Source organism: Polistes dominula, unplaced genomic scaffold, assembly GCF_049000335.1.
Source record: "Polistes dominula isolate Pdom_NZ unplaced genomic scaffold, Pdom_raw_medaka contig_78, whole genome shotgun sequence".
Lineage (NCBI taxonomy): Eukaryota > Metazoa > Arthropoda > Insecta > Hymenoptera > Vespidae > Polistes > Polistes dominula.
This window is the reverse complement of record NW_028301042.1, coordinates 2,488,299-2,508,918: the sequence shown is the minus strand read 5'-3', so window position 1 is coordinate 2,508,918 and position 20,620 is coordinate 2,488,299. Positions and strand designations below refer to the sequence as shown.

At 28.4% G+C, this 20,620-nt stretch overlaps 2 protein-coding genes across 3 annotated transcripts; one reads left to right on the top strand and one right to left on the bottom strand.

Moving 5' to 3' along the window:
• Positions 1-169: 169 nt before the first annotated feature.
• Positions 170-16,060, bottom strand: LOC107071725 (uncharacterized). Its single transcript, XM_089174968.1, is given in 10 exon segments — positions 170-401; positions 526-682; positions 749-950; positions 1,023-1,202; positions 1,407-1,469; positions 7,477-7,570; positions 8,102-8,218; positions 13,947-14,134; positions 14,652-14,820; positions 14,823-16,060. Coding segments are annotated over 10 exon segments (1,359 nt in total). The 5' UTR covers positions 14,992-16,060; the 3' UTR covers positions 170-381.
• A 2,583-nt stretch (positions 16,061-18,643) lies between these two features.
• On the top strand, positions 18,644-20,583 carry LOC107071737 (splicing regulator RBM11). Of its 2 annotated transcripts, XM_015330989.2 has the most exons (3): positions 18,644-19,315; positions 19,426-19,912; positions 20,110-20,583. In XM_015330989.2, exons 1-3 carry the CDS (start codon positions 19,232-19,234, stop codon positions 20,136-20,138), a joined length of 600 nt encoding a protein of 199 aa, XP_015186475.1. In that variant the 5' UTR covers positions 18,644-19,231; the 3' UTR covers positions 20,139-20,583. The 2 variants fall into 2 exon arrangements, with proteins under 2 accessions (XP_015186475.1, XP_089031217.1); XM_089175091.1 differs by having other exon boundaries at positions 18,646-19,315; positions 19,426-20,583.
• The last annotated feature ends 37 nt before the right edge of the window (positions 20,584-20,620 follow it).

The following is a 20,620-nucleotide window of genomic DNA, read 5'->3' as shown; positions in this document are numbered from 1 at the left end:
TAATTGTTTCTATATAATTGATATACGTTTAAATTTGTAATATTTAAATTTTCAATTGAGTATATAGTAATTTTTTTTTTTGCTTTTTTTCGTAACTCGATGAAACATTTAAGCGTGAGACACTGGGTGATGGATAAACGACGGTCATGAACGGTGTGAAAGAAGCAGCTTCATTTTAAATACAATTTATATTTCGTTATTCAATGTACAAGATTTTAATTACTTCATCATCGATTAAGAACTTAAAATTAAGTTTACGTTAAATTAATTTAACGTAACAATTTGTTAAAATAGATATTACAATGATCTTATATGATAAAATAATTGTGTATCAATTAAATATAAAATTATTACCAAAATTTTCTCCAAACACAAATTTGACTAAGGCATTGGTCCAAACCCTAAAAAATAAAATCAAAAGTTTTCTTTTGAGATACCATTATTATTATTATTATTATTATTATTATTAATCATTATCATCATCATCGTGAAAAGCTCATTATAAAGAAGTAAACAAGCCCTTACAATAATTAGATGGTGGACCAAATCTATATGCATTTGGCGGCATAAAACGTGGTGGGAAGGGTCTTATAGGTCCTATGCCAGAAGGTGGTAATCTGCCCCTAGGTATAGGAACTTGACCTCTGATTGGCATCATTGGTCCTACCATCATAGGTCGTGGCTGTAAATTTACGAGTTTTAATACAATGTCTTTTTTTTTATATTTGTATCGTCTATATTTATTTACCCCGTAATAAACTGGATAAGGTATCTGGTTGATGTCATATGGAGGTTGTGCCACTTGCCGTCTCTCCCTATACCTACTATCTCTGGACCGAGAACGAGACCTAGATCTTCTTTCCCTATCACTATAATGACTCGTCCTAAGTTTGCTGCTGCTACTTCTGTCTCTTTCCTCTTCCTTATCACTCCCTCTCCGTGATTCACTTCTATTCATAATTTTAGAAAATATGTTATATAATATCGTATGCTTCTTTTAATTTCTACCCCTTTACGCTTACCTATGACTATAATTTTGGTTGGAACAATGATCACGTAGATATTTTTTATAGTCCCGATAAGAATCCCTTTCTACATTTCGAGACGATGATTCGTACCTGTTGCTACTACCGCTTGGACGATCATCATGTTCAATGTATCTTCTTCTACCCCTTTCACGAGATCTTTCTCTACTGTGTCGTCTATGAAAAACAAACATTGCGTAATAACATAAATATAAATTTGTTGGTATTACTACTCATATATTTAATACTTTTTAAAATATACTAAATGTCTGAGATTTTATTTCTGACCAAACGTTGTTGTTTAAGTTTATTCTATAGATTGATCGGTGAAATTATCTCAGACATTTTCATACATTTAAATAATTAATGAAATAAAATTACCTATCAATTTTTTCCCTAATATTACAATCAGATTTACAACTCGAATGTTTCGATTCTATTGACCTATAATAAAGAATTTGAATTAATAATAATATCAAATAAAATTACATTTCTAACATGTTTATGATTGTCCATAGTATATTATCTTTAACAAATAACATTCAACACTTAAAAAAAAAAACTGTACAATAATTTAATTGTTTTTTTTTTATTAATATATATATATAAAAATTGAGGTTATTATTTTAAAGTTAAAGCAATTATTATTATTAATTGGCATTAGTAATTGGAAAGTTCATTGCCGCAACAAATAAATCCCGCCAGTGTTCGCGCTGTCCCTGAGCTTGACTCCTTCGTTCGCGGTTTTCGTAGCCTATTTTTTTAAGATCCCGAAATAATATTGTCCTACCATCTACATCTCGGTCTACCCAGTGGTCTTTTCCCGTTCGGTATATCGATCTGTATTTTATGCGCCGTTCGATCTTCCCCCATGTGACATCTGCATATCTTAATCGATTAAAGATGTCTGGTTTGTTATACAGTTGGTGTACTTCAACGTTATGAAATTGTCTCCATTCGCCCGTTTACTCATTGCGTTTTGCACCAAACATTTTACGATTAACTTTATATTCGAAAACCCTCAATTTCTTTCCGTCCCGTAATGTAAGTGACAATCACGTTTTGCTATCATAAAGGATTATTACCGGTAAGATCGATCCTAAATACCTAAAAATGCTGACCCGTTCAAAAATTTTATCCCGGATGACCAAAGTTCCAATATTACGCACATTTTTGATCGCCTTATTAATTAATGACTCTTTATTGTCCCCTAACAAAACAATATTGTCAACAGTTGCGTTGTCCCGTTCAACTGCAGACCATTTTTACTAATCTGCAGTTCTTTTACAGCAAATTCCAGTACTAAATTGAACAAAAGAGGTGACAGTACAATCCCCTTGTTTTAACCCGCTATGCGTACTAAAAGTTTCCAACACTTGATTACTTATTCTCACTTTATCCCTTGTTTCCTTTAAACAAACTTGAATCAGGTTGACCAGTTTTTTGGGGTATCCCATTTCGTATCAGAATTTCAACTACGTGATACGCGCACCGTTTCGAACTCTTGAGAGACGTTCCCTCATTCTAACAATAACCAAAAAATGATCAGAGTCACAATCCGTCCTTCTGTACAACCTAACATCTAGTACGTTCGTGTGTCGTCGTGATCTATTTGATTACATTTATTCCCATCCGAAGATCCACGTTTGTTTATATATGGAACCTTTTTTTGTTTAAAATACGTGTTATTGACGATAAGATTTGTTCCGGTCGCGAAATTAATTACTCTTAACTCCGTTACTGTTGCTTTCCTCATGTAGACCCTTTCGGGTCTGATCCGTTGGTCTAAAAATATCCTCTTTACCTATTTTATATATATACATGTTAAAATCCCCTCTCCTCACACAACTAGTTTCATATATTACAATTTTAAAGCAATACTCAATGTAAAATATCCATATATTTTTATTAGGTCGTCCAATAAGTTTCTTTCTATTATTATGCCCTTATTTTATTTTGTTTGTGCAAATATGCAAGAAGAAGCTTGCTTATCTAATTAGGTCTTTTATGTTATGCTCTTTCAGTTGTCCCAGAAGCTCTTTTACAGTACGTTTCTTTTGGATCTTAGTGTTTCTTTTAAAACTTTCATTCACAGCTTTACAACTTTGGGTAAAATGAAAGACGCCATTTAATACAGCATGTAATGTTTAATTGTTTTGAAAAAAAGGTTGAATAATGCAAAGAATACAATCGACGAAATGAATTACAACATGTACAATCATTTCCAATTGGTTTTAATAGAATTCAATTGAGAAATTTCAATCTGGAAAATGAATATCGCAGTGGGCTCTACCGAAAAACGACGGATACGGACTTTGTCAAGGCCATGCTTGATAAAAATAGTCAAGAAGAATAGTCAAGAAACATTAGAATTACCAAAACCAAAGCATAATCATCTAACCAAGATGTGATATGTTAATCATTGCGAAATTTGAGATTCCTCATTTTACTTGACAAACATGGCAAACAACGAGAGAGACCACCATATTGAATTTGATTAAAAAAAAAGAAACGTACCACCCCTTCTCGGGATTTATTTTTCTCCTCAAAAAGGATACAACAATTTACAACAACAACAACAAAAGGCATAAGGGTATAAAATAGAACAGAAGGTTAGAAAAAAAAAAGTTGCTCTTATGGGACGATCTAATATTTTGTTTATATATCCACATTGTTTTTGTTCTTAATGTTAATAATTATTATATAATATTATTATTTGTAAATATATTTACATTATATACGGGCTATTATTATTATAACTACCGTATTAATACAACTTACCTCATAATTATTTTGTTTACTCTTTAATGTAATAATATACGCTTGGAATTATTAATTCGTGTATAATCAAAACATTTGCATACTAATGTGCGTATAATATGATGATGATCAATGATAATGGTATGATATTGATTTGATAAATAAATACAATATATATATATATATATATATATATATATATAAATAATAAAATAAGCGATGCACAAAACAAATCGAAATTAATCGAATTAAAAAAGCATTTGCTTGTGTTTGTGGGTATAATTTCAAGTGAAAAAAAAATAAAATAAAATAAAATAAAATAAAAAGAAAGACTAAGCGTATCATTAAACTGTAAAAAAAATTGTAAACCTTTTCTATCTCAACTACTCTCGTGGAAGGTGCGTGGAAAGGGAAAGAAATGTTTTTTTTCTAAAGCGTGAGAATTAAATATTAGGAAGAATGGGGTATGAGTTAAAGAGAGAGAGAGAGAGAGAGATACAGAGAGACAGAAAATAAAAAAAAAAAAAAAAAACATAAAGTATAATATTACATCAAACGATTAGAATCCAATATAATCATAAAGAATCCACAATAGAAGCCAATTCATCACCACAGGCTCTTCTGCAAAATTCTTCTGAAGCATTAGTAAAGCTAGAACAAAACAAATAATAATAACAACAATAACAAAAAATCAATTCATGCATTAATGAAACAAAAAAGACAAAATTCAAAAATGCCTTTTTTTTGTTGGGGGGGGGGGGGAATTTTCTTTTTTCATCACACATGTGTATTAATAATACACAACTAACTTATTTATAAACGATAAAATTGTAAATATAATTTTTATAGTTATTCTATAAAGAACAAAAAAAAAACACACACACACATAAAAAGCAGTAAAAAATAATTTAAATCTTTTTTTTCACATCTCAACACAATGGTGGTGGTGGTGGTGGTGGTGGTACATAAACAAGTCAATGATAATTATTCTATTTTTTTTATTTTTGTGTGTGTGCTGCTGCTCACTCCTACTACTACTGATGACAATTAGATATTTCTTTTTTGTTATAATGTGCAATATTATTTATCCATAAATGTAAGGTTATGTGATAAAGACAAAACGTTAGAAGAAGAAAAAACAACTATGTGATTTGCAATTATATATTATAAAAGCAAAATATATATATATATATAGCATTAGACAGATTACAATAATTAAAGGAATAAGGATTCAAAATCTATTATTATTATTATTATTATTATTATTATTAAGTCGAGTCATAAGTAACTTCCGATGCGTCTATGTAGAATCTATTTTTCGTATTTACCTACTATAAGTCACCGAAACAAACGAATTTTTGATATCACTGTATAGATGAGGATTCAGTTAGACTTCTGTCATTTTTTTTATGTAGTCAATGTTACATTTAACAGTTTTTCTTAAGGCCGGCGATACATGTAAAATAAAAAAAAAATCGAATTTTTTTTTTCCCCATAAATAGTTAGTTTACCATCCTAAAAATATGCCTGTAAATTTTTAGAATGAAATTCGCATTATTTATCGATTAAAAATTTATTTAAGTGTTCCGCCTCAACTCGGCGCTAGACGCGAACGCTAAACTTTGAACGCGTTTTTCTCGAAACGACTTTTTTCAAACTGTGGTGAAAGATAACTCAAAAAGGTTTCAACCGATTCTTACGAAATTTAGCACACATTTTCTTTATAGTATTAGCTTCTAGTTGAACTTTAAAAATGCCACAAAAATTTTCTAAAATTACCATTTTTTTACCAAAAAACTGTTAAAAAAAAGGGTCAAAAATCAGACTTTTTAGTCTGAGTCGTGTCAATTTACGATTTTTTTACTTTTTAATTTTTCCTTAGTTCAACTAAAAGATACATGTTTTATGAACACGCTCTGACCCTTTTTTTTTTAATTTTAGATTGCTGTAACTAAAGCTAAAAATCACCATGATTGATACGTTTCGCTGCGAGCGACTCAGGAGATTAGTTACTGCGGCGGCCATTTTGAAGAAAAAAAAAGTCAGATTCTTATATTTTAATATGTAATGAATAAACATGCTGAGTTTCAAAACGATTCATTTATTCCTTCCATTTTAAATAAGCCTCTGAAAAACGGTTAAAATTTAGGCGTTTACATGCATCGCCGGCCTTAAAAGACGAACCGAGTGCAGGACGTCTTTTCAAATTTGACGAACCTTTTAAAGGTAATATTGGAGTAAAATACAATAGATACGTCTAACAAATACAAAGAGTGCAAAAAAAAAAAAAGAACACCATGAAAAGTGTCTTGCACTTATTAGTGGCAGAAACGCTATTCTTAGTCTCATAAAAACGGAAGTTATTTATGACTCACAACCTAATATAATATACAATTGAAATGTGCTTTTTTTTTTTTTTTTTTTTTTTTTTAACGAATATTAACTAATTTATTAAGCCATACAAATATATACATAAAAAAAAAAAATTAAAAGTTAGCATTAATGAAAAATGAAGAATGGAAAAAGCATAATAATAAAAAAAAAAAAAAAAACAAAAAAAAGAAAATGAAACTAAATGAATGTAAAGAAAAAAATATTTGACGCTAATTTGATATATAATCAATCAGTTTCTCTAATTTTGTATCGTTAAAGGTTATTCTTTTATAAATATGCTTATTAGTTTTTTTTTTCTACATATATATATATATAAAATCATATTTTGTATTGCAATCTTTCTCAAAATATCCTTTTTTGAACAACTGAGTCTTATAGACTCTCCTTACAAAAACTTTGCCAAAAAGATCCCACATTGTGCAATAGTGTTTGTTTTAATTTATATAGAAAGAATTTTAAAAAGTATTATTATATTCTCTTTCTCTTTTTTTTTTTTTTATTAATATGACTATATTGGCAGAATCTTAATAATATGCCATTAAATAGTTGTGTCTTTGAATCAAGTAGTAGTCTTAAATCAAACGAAACGTTGGGGGGGGTTATGTTTTTAAACATCAATTCTGAAATACAAAAGTGTGTGTTGTTTGGGGAACATAAACACTTAAGAAATGTTCCCTGTGTCACTTAATATAGGGACATTTAATTAAAAATCATTAATAAAACATTAATACAAGTAAATATTGCAATACTTGACATAATTTGAACACTTTGTTGACCGATCACTTGATGCGCTTGCTTTTTTTTTTTTTTTTTTCTGCGCATCAAGCTATTTAAAATGAAAACACAGCGAAAATATATATTAAATTAATCAAAACTGTTGTCTATAACATTATTTATCATAAGAAAAAGAAATAATATAAGTTTAATTTATGATTATATTTTTTATTGTTTTACTTTTCAATTCAAATTACGAAGATAATTAAGCCGAGGTTAGAGGTGAGATAAATTGTTTAAAAAAAAAAAAAAAAAAAAAAAATGCCGGTCAACAATGCGTTAAGTAATACTATTTAATTAACGAATGTAAAAAAATATATATTTTAAAATCAATTTGAATGAACTCAAACATCATGAAATTCTTTTTATAAATACAATAACAATATTTATCATTCGTAAATCAAATGCATTACTATTATCATATCCATATTTGTTATTTCATTTAATAAATTAATCACATATATTAAAATTTAATAAATAATACTAATATAATAACCACTTTAATAATAATTATATTACATACTTGGAACGTTGAGAAGACGAAGAACGGTGACTACGATGCCTTGACACATTAGAAGATGGTGAAGAACGTCTTCTAAGTGATTCCGATTTTCTACCTGTTGTCAAATATGTTCAAATGTTAAAAAGAATACTTTCTAAAAAAAAATTAAAATACACACTTTTTCAAATGAAATTTCTTACATCCCCTATTTTTTTTTCTTCTTTTTTTTCTTCTAAATATACTTGATAAATAAATAAGTGTAAGAAGTTTCATTTGTTGTTTTTATTTTCTTCTTCGTGTGTACCTTTTAACGATAAATATCACACATAACCTAATATTTGTATTTTAAATTATTAATTATTAACAAATCAAATTTATTATTGGGATTTCTGGCAGAGGCGTGGCAGTAGCAATTCGACCTATCTACTCTAATTTTGAATTTAGCCACCAGATAGCATATTCAAGTGTTAGAGATCCCACACGTGACGTAGCAATTCGACCTATCTACTCTAATTTTGAATTTAGCCACCAGATGGCGTATTCAAGTGTTACCGATCCCAATATTATTATATATGATTAATAAATAAACAGTAAATTTATTAATAATTAATATAAAACACATACAAAAATACACACACACACACACCTGTGTCACTACTTTTAGCGGCCTTCACTGTACGACGTTCTTCAAAGATTTCTGTTGTATGTTCCTTAGTATTGCTTTTTAGTTCTTCCCTTTCAAATATTGGTTTAGAACCTTCTCCTGTTCAATGACGCATGTAAAAAAAAAAAAGGAAATAATTAGTTGTTCGAATACATATAATTATCTGTTATATATATATATATATATATATATGTATGCCCGTGTGTTATAAAAAAAAATAGAATAGCGAATAAAATTCAAGCATTAGGGGATATGTATGTGTTATAATTTAAACAATCCTAGAATAAAAAATATATATATATATAAAATATTAAACATTTAATCAATTATTTTGTGTTAAGTAATTTTATATACTATTTACCGTTTGATTATTAACCGTAATGTTTTCCCTATTATCAAGAAAATTGGTTCTTAAAAATGTATTATTTTTGATAATAAAAATTTATCTCGATGTTAGAATAAAATGAGTGAAGTTAAATAATATAAATACTTTGGTATATAAAATTATTTAACAAAAAAAAAAAATAAATAAAAAAAAAATAAAAAATACATTTTTCATTCTCCGCGTCATTTTCATTAATGTAATATATTTTTTTTATTTCATTATTATTATTACCGTATATTATATTATTATAAATAATAATTTTAATATATTAACATTATTATATATAAATAAATATATATAGATATATGTATATGTAACAAATTATACAGTTGATGAATAATCTTCCGGATGAAACATCAATAACAAAAAAACAAATATCACTATTGAAACACTATAGAAAGAATATATTGGGATCTCTGACAGGGGCGTGGCAGTAGCAATTCGACCTATCTACTCTAATGTTGAATTTAGCCACCAGTTAGCGTATTCAAGTGCTAGAGATGCCAATATATAAATAAATAAATAAATAAATAAATAAATAAATAAATAAATTCACAATATTTTAATAAAATTCACTGAACCATTGTTAACATCAATATTTATAGTTCTTCGTAGATGCTTTATTATTCTTCAATGATGATGATGATGATGGATGATGAATATATTTTTTAGTTAATAAAAATATTCAATTTCATTGAATATAAATTCATTCACTTATCCATAAACTTGTGTAATTAAAATCAGAGATATACGTACACATATACGCACTCACACGCAGTTTAAACGAATAATTTAAAACATTTTATATATATGAACTATAAATCCTAAACGACATAATGCACAATAACAAATATATATATATATATCACTGTTCAACAATTGCACACAAGAAAAAAACTATTTTAATTTGAAATCTTCTAAAATTGAATAATTTGATTATATATATACAGTGACTCAAACAATTGATCGAAATTGACAACTATTCTTTTTAGTAAACCCCATAAGTGTGTTCTATTGGGTTCAAATTGAGAGAGACTATGGGGGAATCCAGTCTAAAAAAATAAATCCATAAGCTGTTTACCATTCTTTGGTGATTTTTCTGGTGTTTTGGGTCATTGTCATGTTGAAAAATGATTTGTTATGCGTTCTTATTCCACTTTGCCAAGTTTCCAATGAAACTTTTCTGCAGGATGGATGTGTATGATGTTGAAATCATTCGACCTTCAATTTTCTCAACGCATCTGACACCCTCTTCACTGGTCATACAACCCCAAAATCATGATATGATCTTCTCCAAACTTCAATGTTGGATAAACTTGATATGACTTGCAGTTGTTCTTTATTTTCTTCGACATGTCCATTTGCGTCCTCCACTGCACTCAAAACGATTAATTTTCATCTCGTTTAACCATACTACTCGGGCCCAATCGTGAGATTTGTTTAATTTTGATATTTTTTTGTTGTGCAAACTACAATCGATACTTCTTGTGCCACTTTATAGAAGAAAATTTCTTTATTTTTGATCACGTTATTGGATTATTATCCCCGTAATTTTAAAATTGTAAATTTGATTTTTCTTTTCTTTTCTAACATGAACAAAAAATAAACAATATTTTTGTTCTTTAAAATATTATTTATAATGTTATATATATATATATATATACAAGCACCTTTTTTTTTGTATTCTATTACCATCTTTCACAGATATCTAATTAATTTTAAATGTAAAAACGATAGAATTATAATTAACACGTGTGTAGAACTTTAGTTTTTTCTTAGTATTCTTAATTTAATTAAAACAATCTTCAAAGTTGAATTGTATAATAAAATTATTCGAGGTGTTGTTAAATAATCTTACGTGAAAATATTGTTGTTGTTGTGTCATGCACAAATGTGATCTTCTCTAGATGATATTGTAATCAACCACATAATATCATTCCATTTAAAAAAATTATTATTATTATTATTATTATTATTATTATTATTCATGCATAGAAATTTTCAATTGCAATATATAATTAAAAAAAAAAAAGAGAATAAATAAGACAAAACTAGTACAAATATATTAAATATATATATATATATATATATATATATATATATATATATATATATATATAATAGAATAATAAAGACGAAGATTGTGAGATTTAGGAGAGGAGGGGGAAGAAATAGAGAAATTGACTGGAATTGGAAGGGGAAGAGAATAAAGCAGGTGAAGGAATTCAGGTATCTGGGCTATGTGTTCAGGAAAAATGGAGGTCAGGAAGCACACGTGAAGGAGAGGGTGAAGAAGGCAGAGGTCGCAATGAGGCAGATTTGGGGATTGGGAAGGAGGATGTTCGGTAAGGATTGGGTGAGGAGGTTGTGGCTATTTTTGACACACTAGTGTGGACAGTTTTAAGTTATGGAGCGGAGATATGGGGGTGGGAGGAGAGGAAGGAGATTGAGGGGGTGCAGGAAAGATTTTTGAGGTGGACTATGGGAGTAGACGACTGGAGGACACCAGGGTACATGATAAGAGAAGAAGGGAAAAGAGACAAATTGGAAATAAAGGCGGCGATAAGAGCGTGGAAGTACGAGGAGAAATTAAGGAGAGGAGAGGGAAGTGAGCTGGCGAGAGAGTGTTGGAAAGAGGCGCAGGAGAGAGAAAGGGAGGAGGAAGTACAGAAGTCAAAGTGGGAAGTAGAGAGGATAAAGTTTAAAGAGAGGTTAGCGCAGGGCAGGGAGAAGGAGGATGTTGAAAGTTGGGAAGAGATTGAGAAGGAGGAAAAAAGGCGGCTGGAGGAAGAAAGGTGGGATAGAATACAAAGCTCCAGATATAATAAGTGATATAGGCTAGTGGTAGCGGAAGGGTTACCAAAATATTTGGAAGGCAAGTGGAGGGAAGAGAGGAAGAGAAGAGTGGCGAGATTCAGATTAGGGAATGAGATGAGGGAAGGAAGATACTGGGAGGAGGGGAAGAGGAGACGATGCAGGGTGTGTGGATAGAAGAGAGAGACGTGGGAGCATTTGTTGGAAGGTTGCATCAGAACGATAGGTGAGGAGGACGGGAGAGGAATAGAAGAGAAGATAAAAGAGATTTTGAATGAGAGTGGAATAGGGGAAGAATGGATGAGTTGGGTTGAGAGTATAAGACAGGGAAAGGAGGGACAAGGTTGGGAGTGAGGGAGGTAGAAGCGGGGTATGGGACGAGTGGAGGGGAAAGGAGGAAGGGAGAAGTGAGGGAGAGGGTAGTGTTAAGATAGGTTAAGGATATAATTGTAAACGGAATGTAACTCTTCGGGGAAGCAGTAAAATGTATCTATCTATTTATCTATCTATCTATGTATCTATAAAAACTTAATTAATTTCTTTTTCAATCAAGAGAATAATAATAATAATAAATTACAATTAGACTCACAGCACTCAAATTAATGGTTGAACAAAAAAAGAAAAAAATAGAAGAAAATATAGCAAGCCAAAAAAAAAAAGAAAAAAATGAAATATAATAAGCAAAAGCAAAAATATTGATTACAGCGATAATAAATATTGAAATAAATTGTGCTTACACTCTTGAATGCATTGCATACAAATCACGAGATCCAGCGTTGTATTCGAAGTGAATTTTAATCCTGAATGGATAAATAATAATTAATTAATTACGAATTGAAGATATTATATATATATGTATTAGACCTAGAGCTAGCAACCGATTATGGAAAATTTTTTACAGAGTGAATTTTTTACATGAAAAAGTTTGGAACGGTGTCGACAAAAGTGTAGCCCGATAGTCAGACAGTTTTCATTAAAATTAAAGGGCACTGTCGTATATTGTATGTACCTGAATTGCTCACGCAGTATTTAAGTGCTCTTCATAACATTTGATCCTTCGTTTGCTGCCTATTTATTTTTATATTTTTCATCGTTTGCTCCGAAATGAAAGTATCTTATACGTATGTACTATTGGGATCTCTGGCAGGTCGAATAATTAGAATGAGTTGTTCATGCAAGGCTGGTTTAAGTGGTATTTGTAAACATGTTGTGGCAGTATTGCAATATCATTAACTGTCATTAATTCAATTGATCTTCTACGTATTCTTTCTTCTCGAGAATCTATTTGTTCTAAAAGACAAGCACATTCTTTGGATGATCCTAAAGGAAGATTTTGACTAGGAATACTTGTTTTTTTTTTTTTAAATAAATTCAAGTTGAATCAATAGCTATAACAATACACAAAAACAATATAAGCATGAGTAAATTTATTGATTTAACAATTTATAATAATCAGAAAAAATAATTGTTAAAAATACTCAAGTGAAGCTAAAAAATAAATCATCTTTAATCAAATGGAGTGAACAGACTTTCATATTGGGAATTATACTTTTTCCAATTCCCTTTGTCGTCAGCTTACACGTCTGACATTTTTCTCTGTGCTTTCTCTCATGTTTCTGAATATCTACGTAAATTTTCAGCTATATTTCTAGTCATTTATTTTATAACATAAATTAACAATTTTGGGGGCCCGGCCCCCCCTTTAATTTTAATAAAAACTGTCTGACTATCGGGCTACAGTTTTGCCGACACCGTTCCAAACTTTTTCAGGTAAAAAATTCACCCTGTAAAAAAAGTTTCCTAAATCAGTTCTTAGCTCTAGGTCTAAAAACAGTATATAAATATTTTGTTATCTTCATAGTCGAATATTCCAATGGATCATAAATATCTTCAGTTGACGTAGATGGAGAATAAAAATATATTTTCTTACAAACATAATTCTATATTATAATTTTTCTTTGATAATATTTTTGAAAAGAAGTATTACTTAATAATTTTGGTAGCCCGTCCCCCCCCCTAATTTTAATAAAAGTTGTCTGACTATCGGACTACACTTTTGCCGACTCCGTTCCAAACTTTATTAGGTAAAAAATTCATTCTGTAAAAAAAGTTTCCTAAATCGGTTGCTAGCTCTAGGTCTAAAAACAGTATATAAATATTTTGTTATCTTCATAGTCGAATACTCCAATGGATCATAAATATCTTCAGTTGACGTAGATGGAGAATAAAAATATATTTTCTTATAAATATAATTCTATATTATAATTCTTCTTTGATAATATTTTTGAAAAGAAGTATTACTTTGTAAAATCAAGTAATAATGTAAAATGTTCATTTTGTAATTAAAAAAAAAAAAAAAAAAAAAAAAAAAAAGATAGAAATGTATGCGTGTATATTAAAATTCGAAAGATATATTAATTTTTGTAATTTTAGAAAATTGCTGTTTCTCCTTTTATCTATATAGAACAATAATTGGAAATATATTTAACCATATGTATATATTTAAAACTAAAACGTAATAGTATTTACATATTTATCTTTGATACTTTGTCTATCAAAATAAATCTAATAATATTTATATATTTATATAGATATATATATAATAATAGACATTATATAATAATTTACCACTTCTTCTGCGTATGACAATTTCCTCCGGTACAAGAATGTCACGATTTATTTCGAACGATGGATTTTCAACAGACAATTTTCTGTGTATGTTTACTGTAATAGTACGTAATTCTTCCTTGCTTATTTTAACTCCTTCCGGTCCTCGAAATCTGGTAGTTGAATCATCTCTGCTTGAAAAACCCGATCTAAATATTTACAATTTGTTGTAATTTGTTACAACTATTTAGAATATTAATAGAAATCTTTTAATAAGCATATAATCATGTTTAACACGTTTAGTGTCAACAAGCTCATTTTGATTAATATTCCATTCACATGCTAATATATTATCAAGCGTAAATGGTTATTTATGACAGAAAAATTAACATGTTCAGCGCCACGCTCATTTTCAGTGTCAACCACCGATGACTGACGTGTGGCCTAAACGGAAAGTCTAATGTCCCGTCACCAATGGCGGACGTGGCGTTCCACGTGTTAATAAAAAAAATTGAATTATGCCAAAATGATTATTAAATCCTCATAAACACTTACATATTCTTATTTGTTTTTTTTTTTATTCTCAAAGATAATACACCTAGGGACAATCACAGCGCAAATGGAAAATCTAACGTGAATTTTTTAAAAACCAGCATGATTTAACGCTTAGTATGTTAAATCAATTTATATTTGTATTAGATAATAATAATTAAAGTTTTAACTCACTTATCAGCCATGTTGGATGATTTAGAACTCGTTGCTTTTATTTTTTTGTCCAATGATTTATCTCGGGAAGATCTATCTCTTGTTTTTCTATCGCTTTCACTTGCTGATCTTCCCCTGCTGCTTCTTGCTTTTATTTCACGATAACGATTTAATTCGTATTCTAATATCTTTCTTTTTTTAATTTTTCATGTTCTTGCTGAAGTTTCATTTGCTTTTTCCATTCTTCTCTACGTCTTTGCTTTTCTTCTGCGTTTCTTGATTGTGATGGTTGAACAACACTTCTAAATACACCTCTTCGCTTCTCATTGTGGCTATCTAGATTTTCATTACTTTTATCCATTTCTATAAGAAGAGAACAAGACAAATGAAAAAGAATAAACTAATATGTCAACAATAACAAAAAAAAACAACTGTATAATAATTGATCGACTAATTAAAATTTTGTTCCTTTATAATATGTCACATTTGGTCGTTGATATAAAATATTATATTAAATATTGTTTAAATCATTTCTTTATCTAGATTATTTTCTTTGAAATATATTTAATGCTACTATATATACACCCTAAATATAACGCAATATTTTTCATTATATTTATATTAACACTAGATATACCAGACCCGTCACCATTTTCACTGGTTGACGCCATTTTAATTCAAAATTTATACTTCATGTAACATTTGAGTTCTGTAAATAATTAAACGTTTTGTTATTTAAAAATATCGATTAAAATTATTATTGTTAAACATTTTTTGTTATTTTTTAAGAGTAAACAAAGACTGGAAGCCTCAAATAGCATTTTTTTGTATACACCAGTCATTTTGACTAGTGTGGTAGAAATAGGTATACTGAAAATAGTGGTATATCTAATGTTAAATAGAATGCAATACTTATTTATTAATATCCACATTGAATAAAATGCAATACTCATTATTATATCCATATTAAATATAATACAATACTCATTATTATATCCACATTAATAACTATGCAATAGTTGGTATATTCATTTTAAATATAATACAATACTTATCCACATTAATATATCCACATTAATAACTATGCAATAGTTGGTATATCAACACATTGCATAGAATGCAATACTTATTTATTATATCCACATTAAGTAATATGCAATACTCATTATATCCACATTGAATAAAATGTAATACTCATTATTATATCCATATTAAATAATATGCAATACTCAGCAATATAATTGTATTAAATAAAAATCCAGTACTCAGTATATACATTTCAACCCTTAACGCTCTGACTTTTAATTGTGGTTATCAATTGGTAATAATACCAACTTATTCTCAACATACTTCAAGTTGCAAGATTCTAAATGTTAGATTTTAAATATTAAAGTGACACTTGTAAATGACTAAGGAGTATTATTTTTGATTCGTAATAATTACCGATAACAACTCAACGATATATTTGAAGTAGAACGTTGCACATCCGTGGTGCATGAAAGGAACACTTGGAATGCTAAGGGTTAGATATAACTAGGGACCCTATATGAGGGACGCGCCATGTACATTGCTAGGCTGAAAATGTGGGGGACAGCTTCCGTTGCATCGTGCAGCCATGTTTTTTTAGTAGTATTCTATAAGTGTAAGTTTAATTTACTCATTTAATAATTACAATTATAAATGTATAAACCTAACCTATAACTTATCGTTTGAATTATTCGCGCGTAATCACATGACTACACGAGTTCCTGTCCCCCAGCAATGTACATGGCGCGTCCCTCCTATAGGGTCCCTAGATATAACTTAACCTTAAATATAATACAATACTTCTTACTATATCCATATTAAGTAAAAATGTAATACTCAGTATATCCATTTTAAATATAATACAATACTTATTATTATATCCACATTAAGAACTATGCAATAGTTGGTATATCAACACATTACATAGAATGCAATACTCAGTATATCCACATTGAATAAAATGCAATACTCGTTTTTATATCCACATTTAATAGAATGCAATATTTAGTAATATATCCATATTAAATAGAATGTATAATACTCATTATTATATCCATATTAACACTAGATATACCAGATCAGTCATTTTGACTGGTCGGGCCATTTTAATTCAAAATTTCTACTTCATGTAATATTTAAGTTCTGTAAATAATTAAGCGTTTTGTTATTTAAAAATATCTATTAAAATTATTATTGTTAAATATTTTTTGTTATTTTTTAAGAGTAAATAAAGACTGGAAGCCTCAAAAAGCATTTTTTTTTTTTAATACACTCAGTCATTTTGATTGGTGTGGTAGAAATATGTATACTGAAAATGGTGGTATATCTAGTGTTAAGTACTATGTATTACTTGGTATATCCACATTAAGTATTAAGCAATACTCATGCCAGTAATATATCCACATTGAATAAAATGCAATACTCGTTTTTATATCCATATTAAATAGAATGCACAATATTTAATAATATATCCATATTAAATAGAATGTATAATACTCATTATTATATCCATATTAAGTACTATGTATTATTTGATATATCCACATTAAATAGAATTCAATACTTTATACTATATCCATATTAAGTAAAAATGCAATATTTCTTGTTATATCCACGTTATTTTAATTCTAATAATAAATAATATTGCGTATTTCATAATATGTAATATACAATAAAAATGAAATTCTCTTATGAAATAATGAAATTTGCTAAATAATAATAAATTGAATACCTAATATACAAAGTATCTCAATTTTTATCTCACTAAACGTTAACTACATATTTTACAAGCAAAAATAAGACAAAAATATCGTATAAATGTAAGACTAATAAATGTTTCATTAAAATGTGTAAATATATATTTGTTTTATTATCTTACAAGATATATATATCGTATTATTCTATTTGTATCGAGAGATCAATACAATTCGAGTATTTTAATTAACCAATGTTTCCATGCAGATACGAAGAATAATATTTTTATAATAAAATGGTTATGCATAAGACGCTAACTTGTATATTAGATATTTTCATTTGTTGCAAGTAAATATGTTAAAAAATATATACATTACCAAATATTAAGAAAGCCCAATATAAATTAAAAAACTATTTTATATTAAAATACCAATTTTTTTTTCTTTTTTTATATACTAATTAAAAATTTACTACACTAATCTTCTGGATAATATCTCAAGATACACTAGCTTAAAAACTCCATTTATGGAAGTGAGATGCAAATGAAGATGAAGAATCGTGTATTCACGTAAGCATAGCATGGTTGTGTAAAGTCTACAGTGATTGGATGATTCAATTGATTACAATTTTGTATTAACCAATGAGCAAAGAGTTAACTTTTCCTTTTCTTTTCCTTTTTTATTAATTATAATTTAATATTATATATTTTATAAAAAAAATTGTTTAATTTACATGTCACTATATATTTCTATATTTCAAAGAAATTTATTTGTTTTATATATAATATAAACGCATAGCGTGCTCGTGTAAAGTCTGCAGTGATTGGATGATTCAATCGATTACAATTTTGTTTGAACCAATGAGCAAAGAGTTAGCTTTTCCTTTTATATTAATTATTTTAATGTTATATATTTTATTAAAAAAATTGTTTAATTTACATATAACTATATATTCCAATATTTTAAAGAAATTTATTTGTTTTATATATAATATAAAGGCATAGTGTGTGCTCGTGTAAAGTCTGCAGTGATTGGATGATTCAATCGATTACAATTTTATATGAACCAATGAGCAAAGAGTTAGTCTTTCCTTTTCTTTTCCTTTTTTATTAATTAATTTAATGTTATACATTTTATAAAAAAAATTGTTTAATTTACATATAACTATATATTTCTATATTTTAAAGAAATTTATTTGTTTTATATATAACTTTATACATCGGAAATACCATTGGCTGATCAACGAAATTCCTGATTAACTGTTGATTCATCTAAGCCAGTGGTTTCCAAAATGGGTGATATCCTCCCCTGGTTTTTTTTGTTTTTTTTTTTTAAAAAGGTTGTTTATTTTTAACATTGTTAATATACATACATAAGCCATAAATGACCTTACAACCGCTTAATCAATAAAGTATGTAACATATAATTTTTGGTAGTCTTTTTTGCTTGAAGCGTCTCTCCAAAACACATTAATACATGTATAGCAACTAAACGTTATTATCTTAATCTCTACATATTGCAGACTGTTATGAGATCAACAGAATAAGTAATGGAAAACTAAAACATAAAAAAAACCAGTACATCTTTGGCAAACCTTTAGGGCAAGGGAGAGGTAAAGAAGGATAAGGGAAAGGATTGGAAGGTGATAGGAGCATATATACAATATTTACAATTTTTACAACTATATCTAAAGAACACTATCACCCCCTGGTGGGTTATAAAGCGGTTCAGAGTTCAACCACTGATCTAAGCATTGCAATTTATTAGTATATGGCAATGTTACCAATTTAAAAACCTCTTTCTATGACAACAAATTTTATGAGTATAAATAATAATAGCAAATAATACTTTCTTAAAAAAAGAAAAAGAAAAAGTTAAAAAATGGATGAAGATATACGTACATTATGGTGCGGAAATTTAAGTGACCAAGTCACAGAAGAAATTCTTTACGAATTATTTTTACAAGTAAGTTATTGTTATACTTAAGTAATATATATTATAACCTAATAATATAATAAATAATATATATAGGTTAACCTCAATCTACAATTTGTTGTTTGTTGTTGTTGTTGTAGGGTGGTCCAGTACAAAGAGTTGCAATACCTAAAGATCGTGATGGAAAACAAAGAAGTTATGGTTTTGTAACATATAAACATATTAGTTCTGTATCCTACGCTTTAGTTCTCTTTAACGGAACTAAATTATTTAATCGGCCCATTAATATGAAAACAAGAAGTAACGTGGAATCATCGGAAATAGAAAAACAAAAACAAGAACATATTTATAATTTGAATCATTTACTTAATTTGGGTCAACAAACATTTATAGGAAACTTTGTGTCAAATGTAGGTTCGGATATGCTACCTATGAACGTAGCACCGAACATGAACATCCATAGTGGCAAAATTGATACTCATCGTGATGACAGACATTCTAGGAGAAATCATCCTTATCAACGTGATCATGAAAATAATAGACGCGATCATCATAAAAATAATAAACCTTATAAAAATAGAAATCATTCTAATAGCAGCAGCCATTCAAATGATTATTCTAAACATAGTAATTATAAAAATAATAGAAAATATCATTAGATAATAGAAATTATCATTAATATTTTGTATAAATATAAATTTTGTAAAGTAACATGTATATTATACAGGTATCCTTCCAAAAACACGGTTTCTTTTAACACGATTTACAATTTACGGCAATCCCTCTAATAACACGGTTTCTCCTAACACGATTCATAATTGCAGGAACCCTCCTACAATACGGCATTCTATAAAACTGTTTTCTTTCAAAAAACCTTTGTACAACACTGTACTTCTACAGCCGCGACGAGGCTTGCCATCTTAAAGATACAGTGTTGCGGAAAGTATTTCTTTTCATCTTCATGGCCTGAAAACAAAAGTGTTTCACGCTGTGTGAACTGAAAACATCAACGTTAAATGCGTGTTGGAAGAAGATATGGCCCTCTTCAGTTGAAATAGAAAACGTGCGTAAATCGTCACAAAATGAAATTGGTGACATATTAGAACTTGCTAAATCAATCGGAGGCGAAGATTTTGTGGATATGACTATTGAGGACGTTCAAGGTTTATTGATAGAAGAAGAAGTTGATGAAGCAAATTTGATGGAAATGATATCCGAAACTCTGTAAATCAAATGATTATATTAACTCGATGTAGTGTATGAATGCTATTTACATTATAATTTCAATATTTTATAAATATTTTTGTTATTTGTAAAAATAAGATGCGTATATAT

Bases quoted from the DNA above. Each gene is read 5' to 3' on its own strand.
- LOC107071737 (XM_089175091.1), top strand. From the start codon at position 19,232: ATGGATGAAGATATACGTACATTATGGTGCGGAAATTTAAGTGACCAA. The intron at 19,316-19,425 runs GTAAGTTATTGT...TTGTTGTTGTAG, and splicing joins TTTACGAATTATTTTTACAA to GGTGGTCCAGTACAAAGAGT.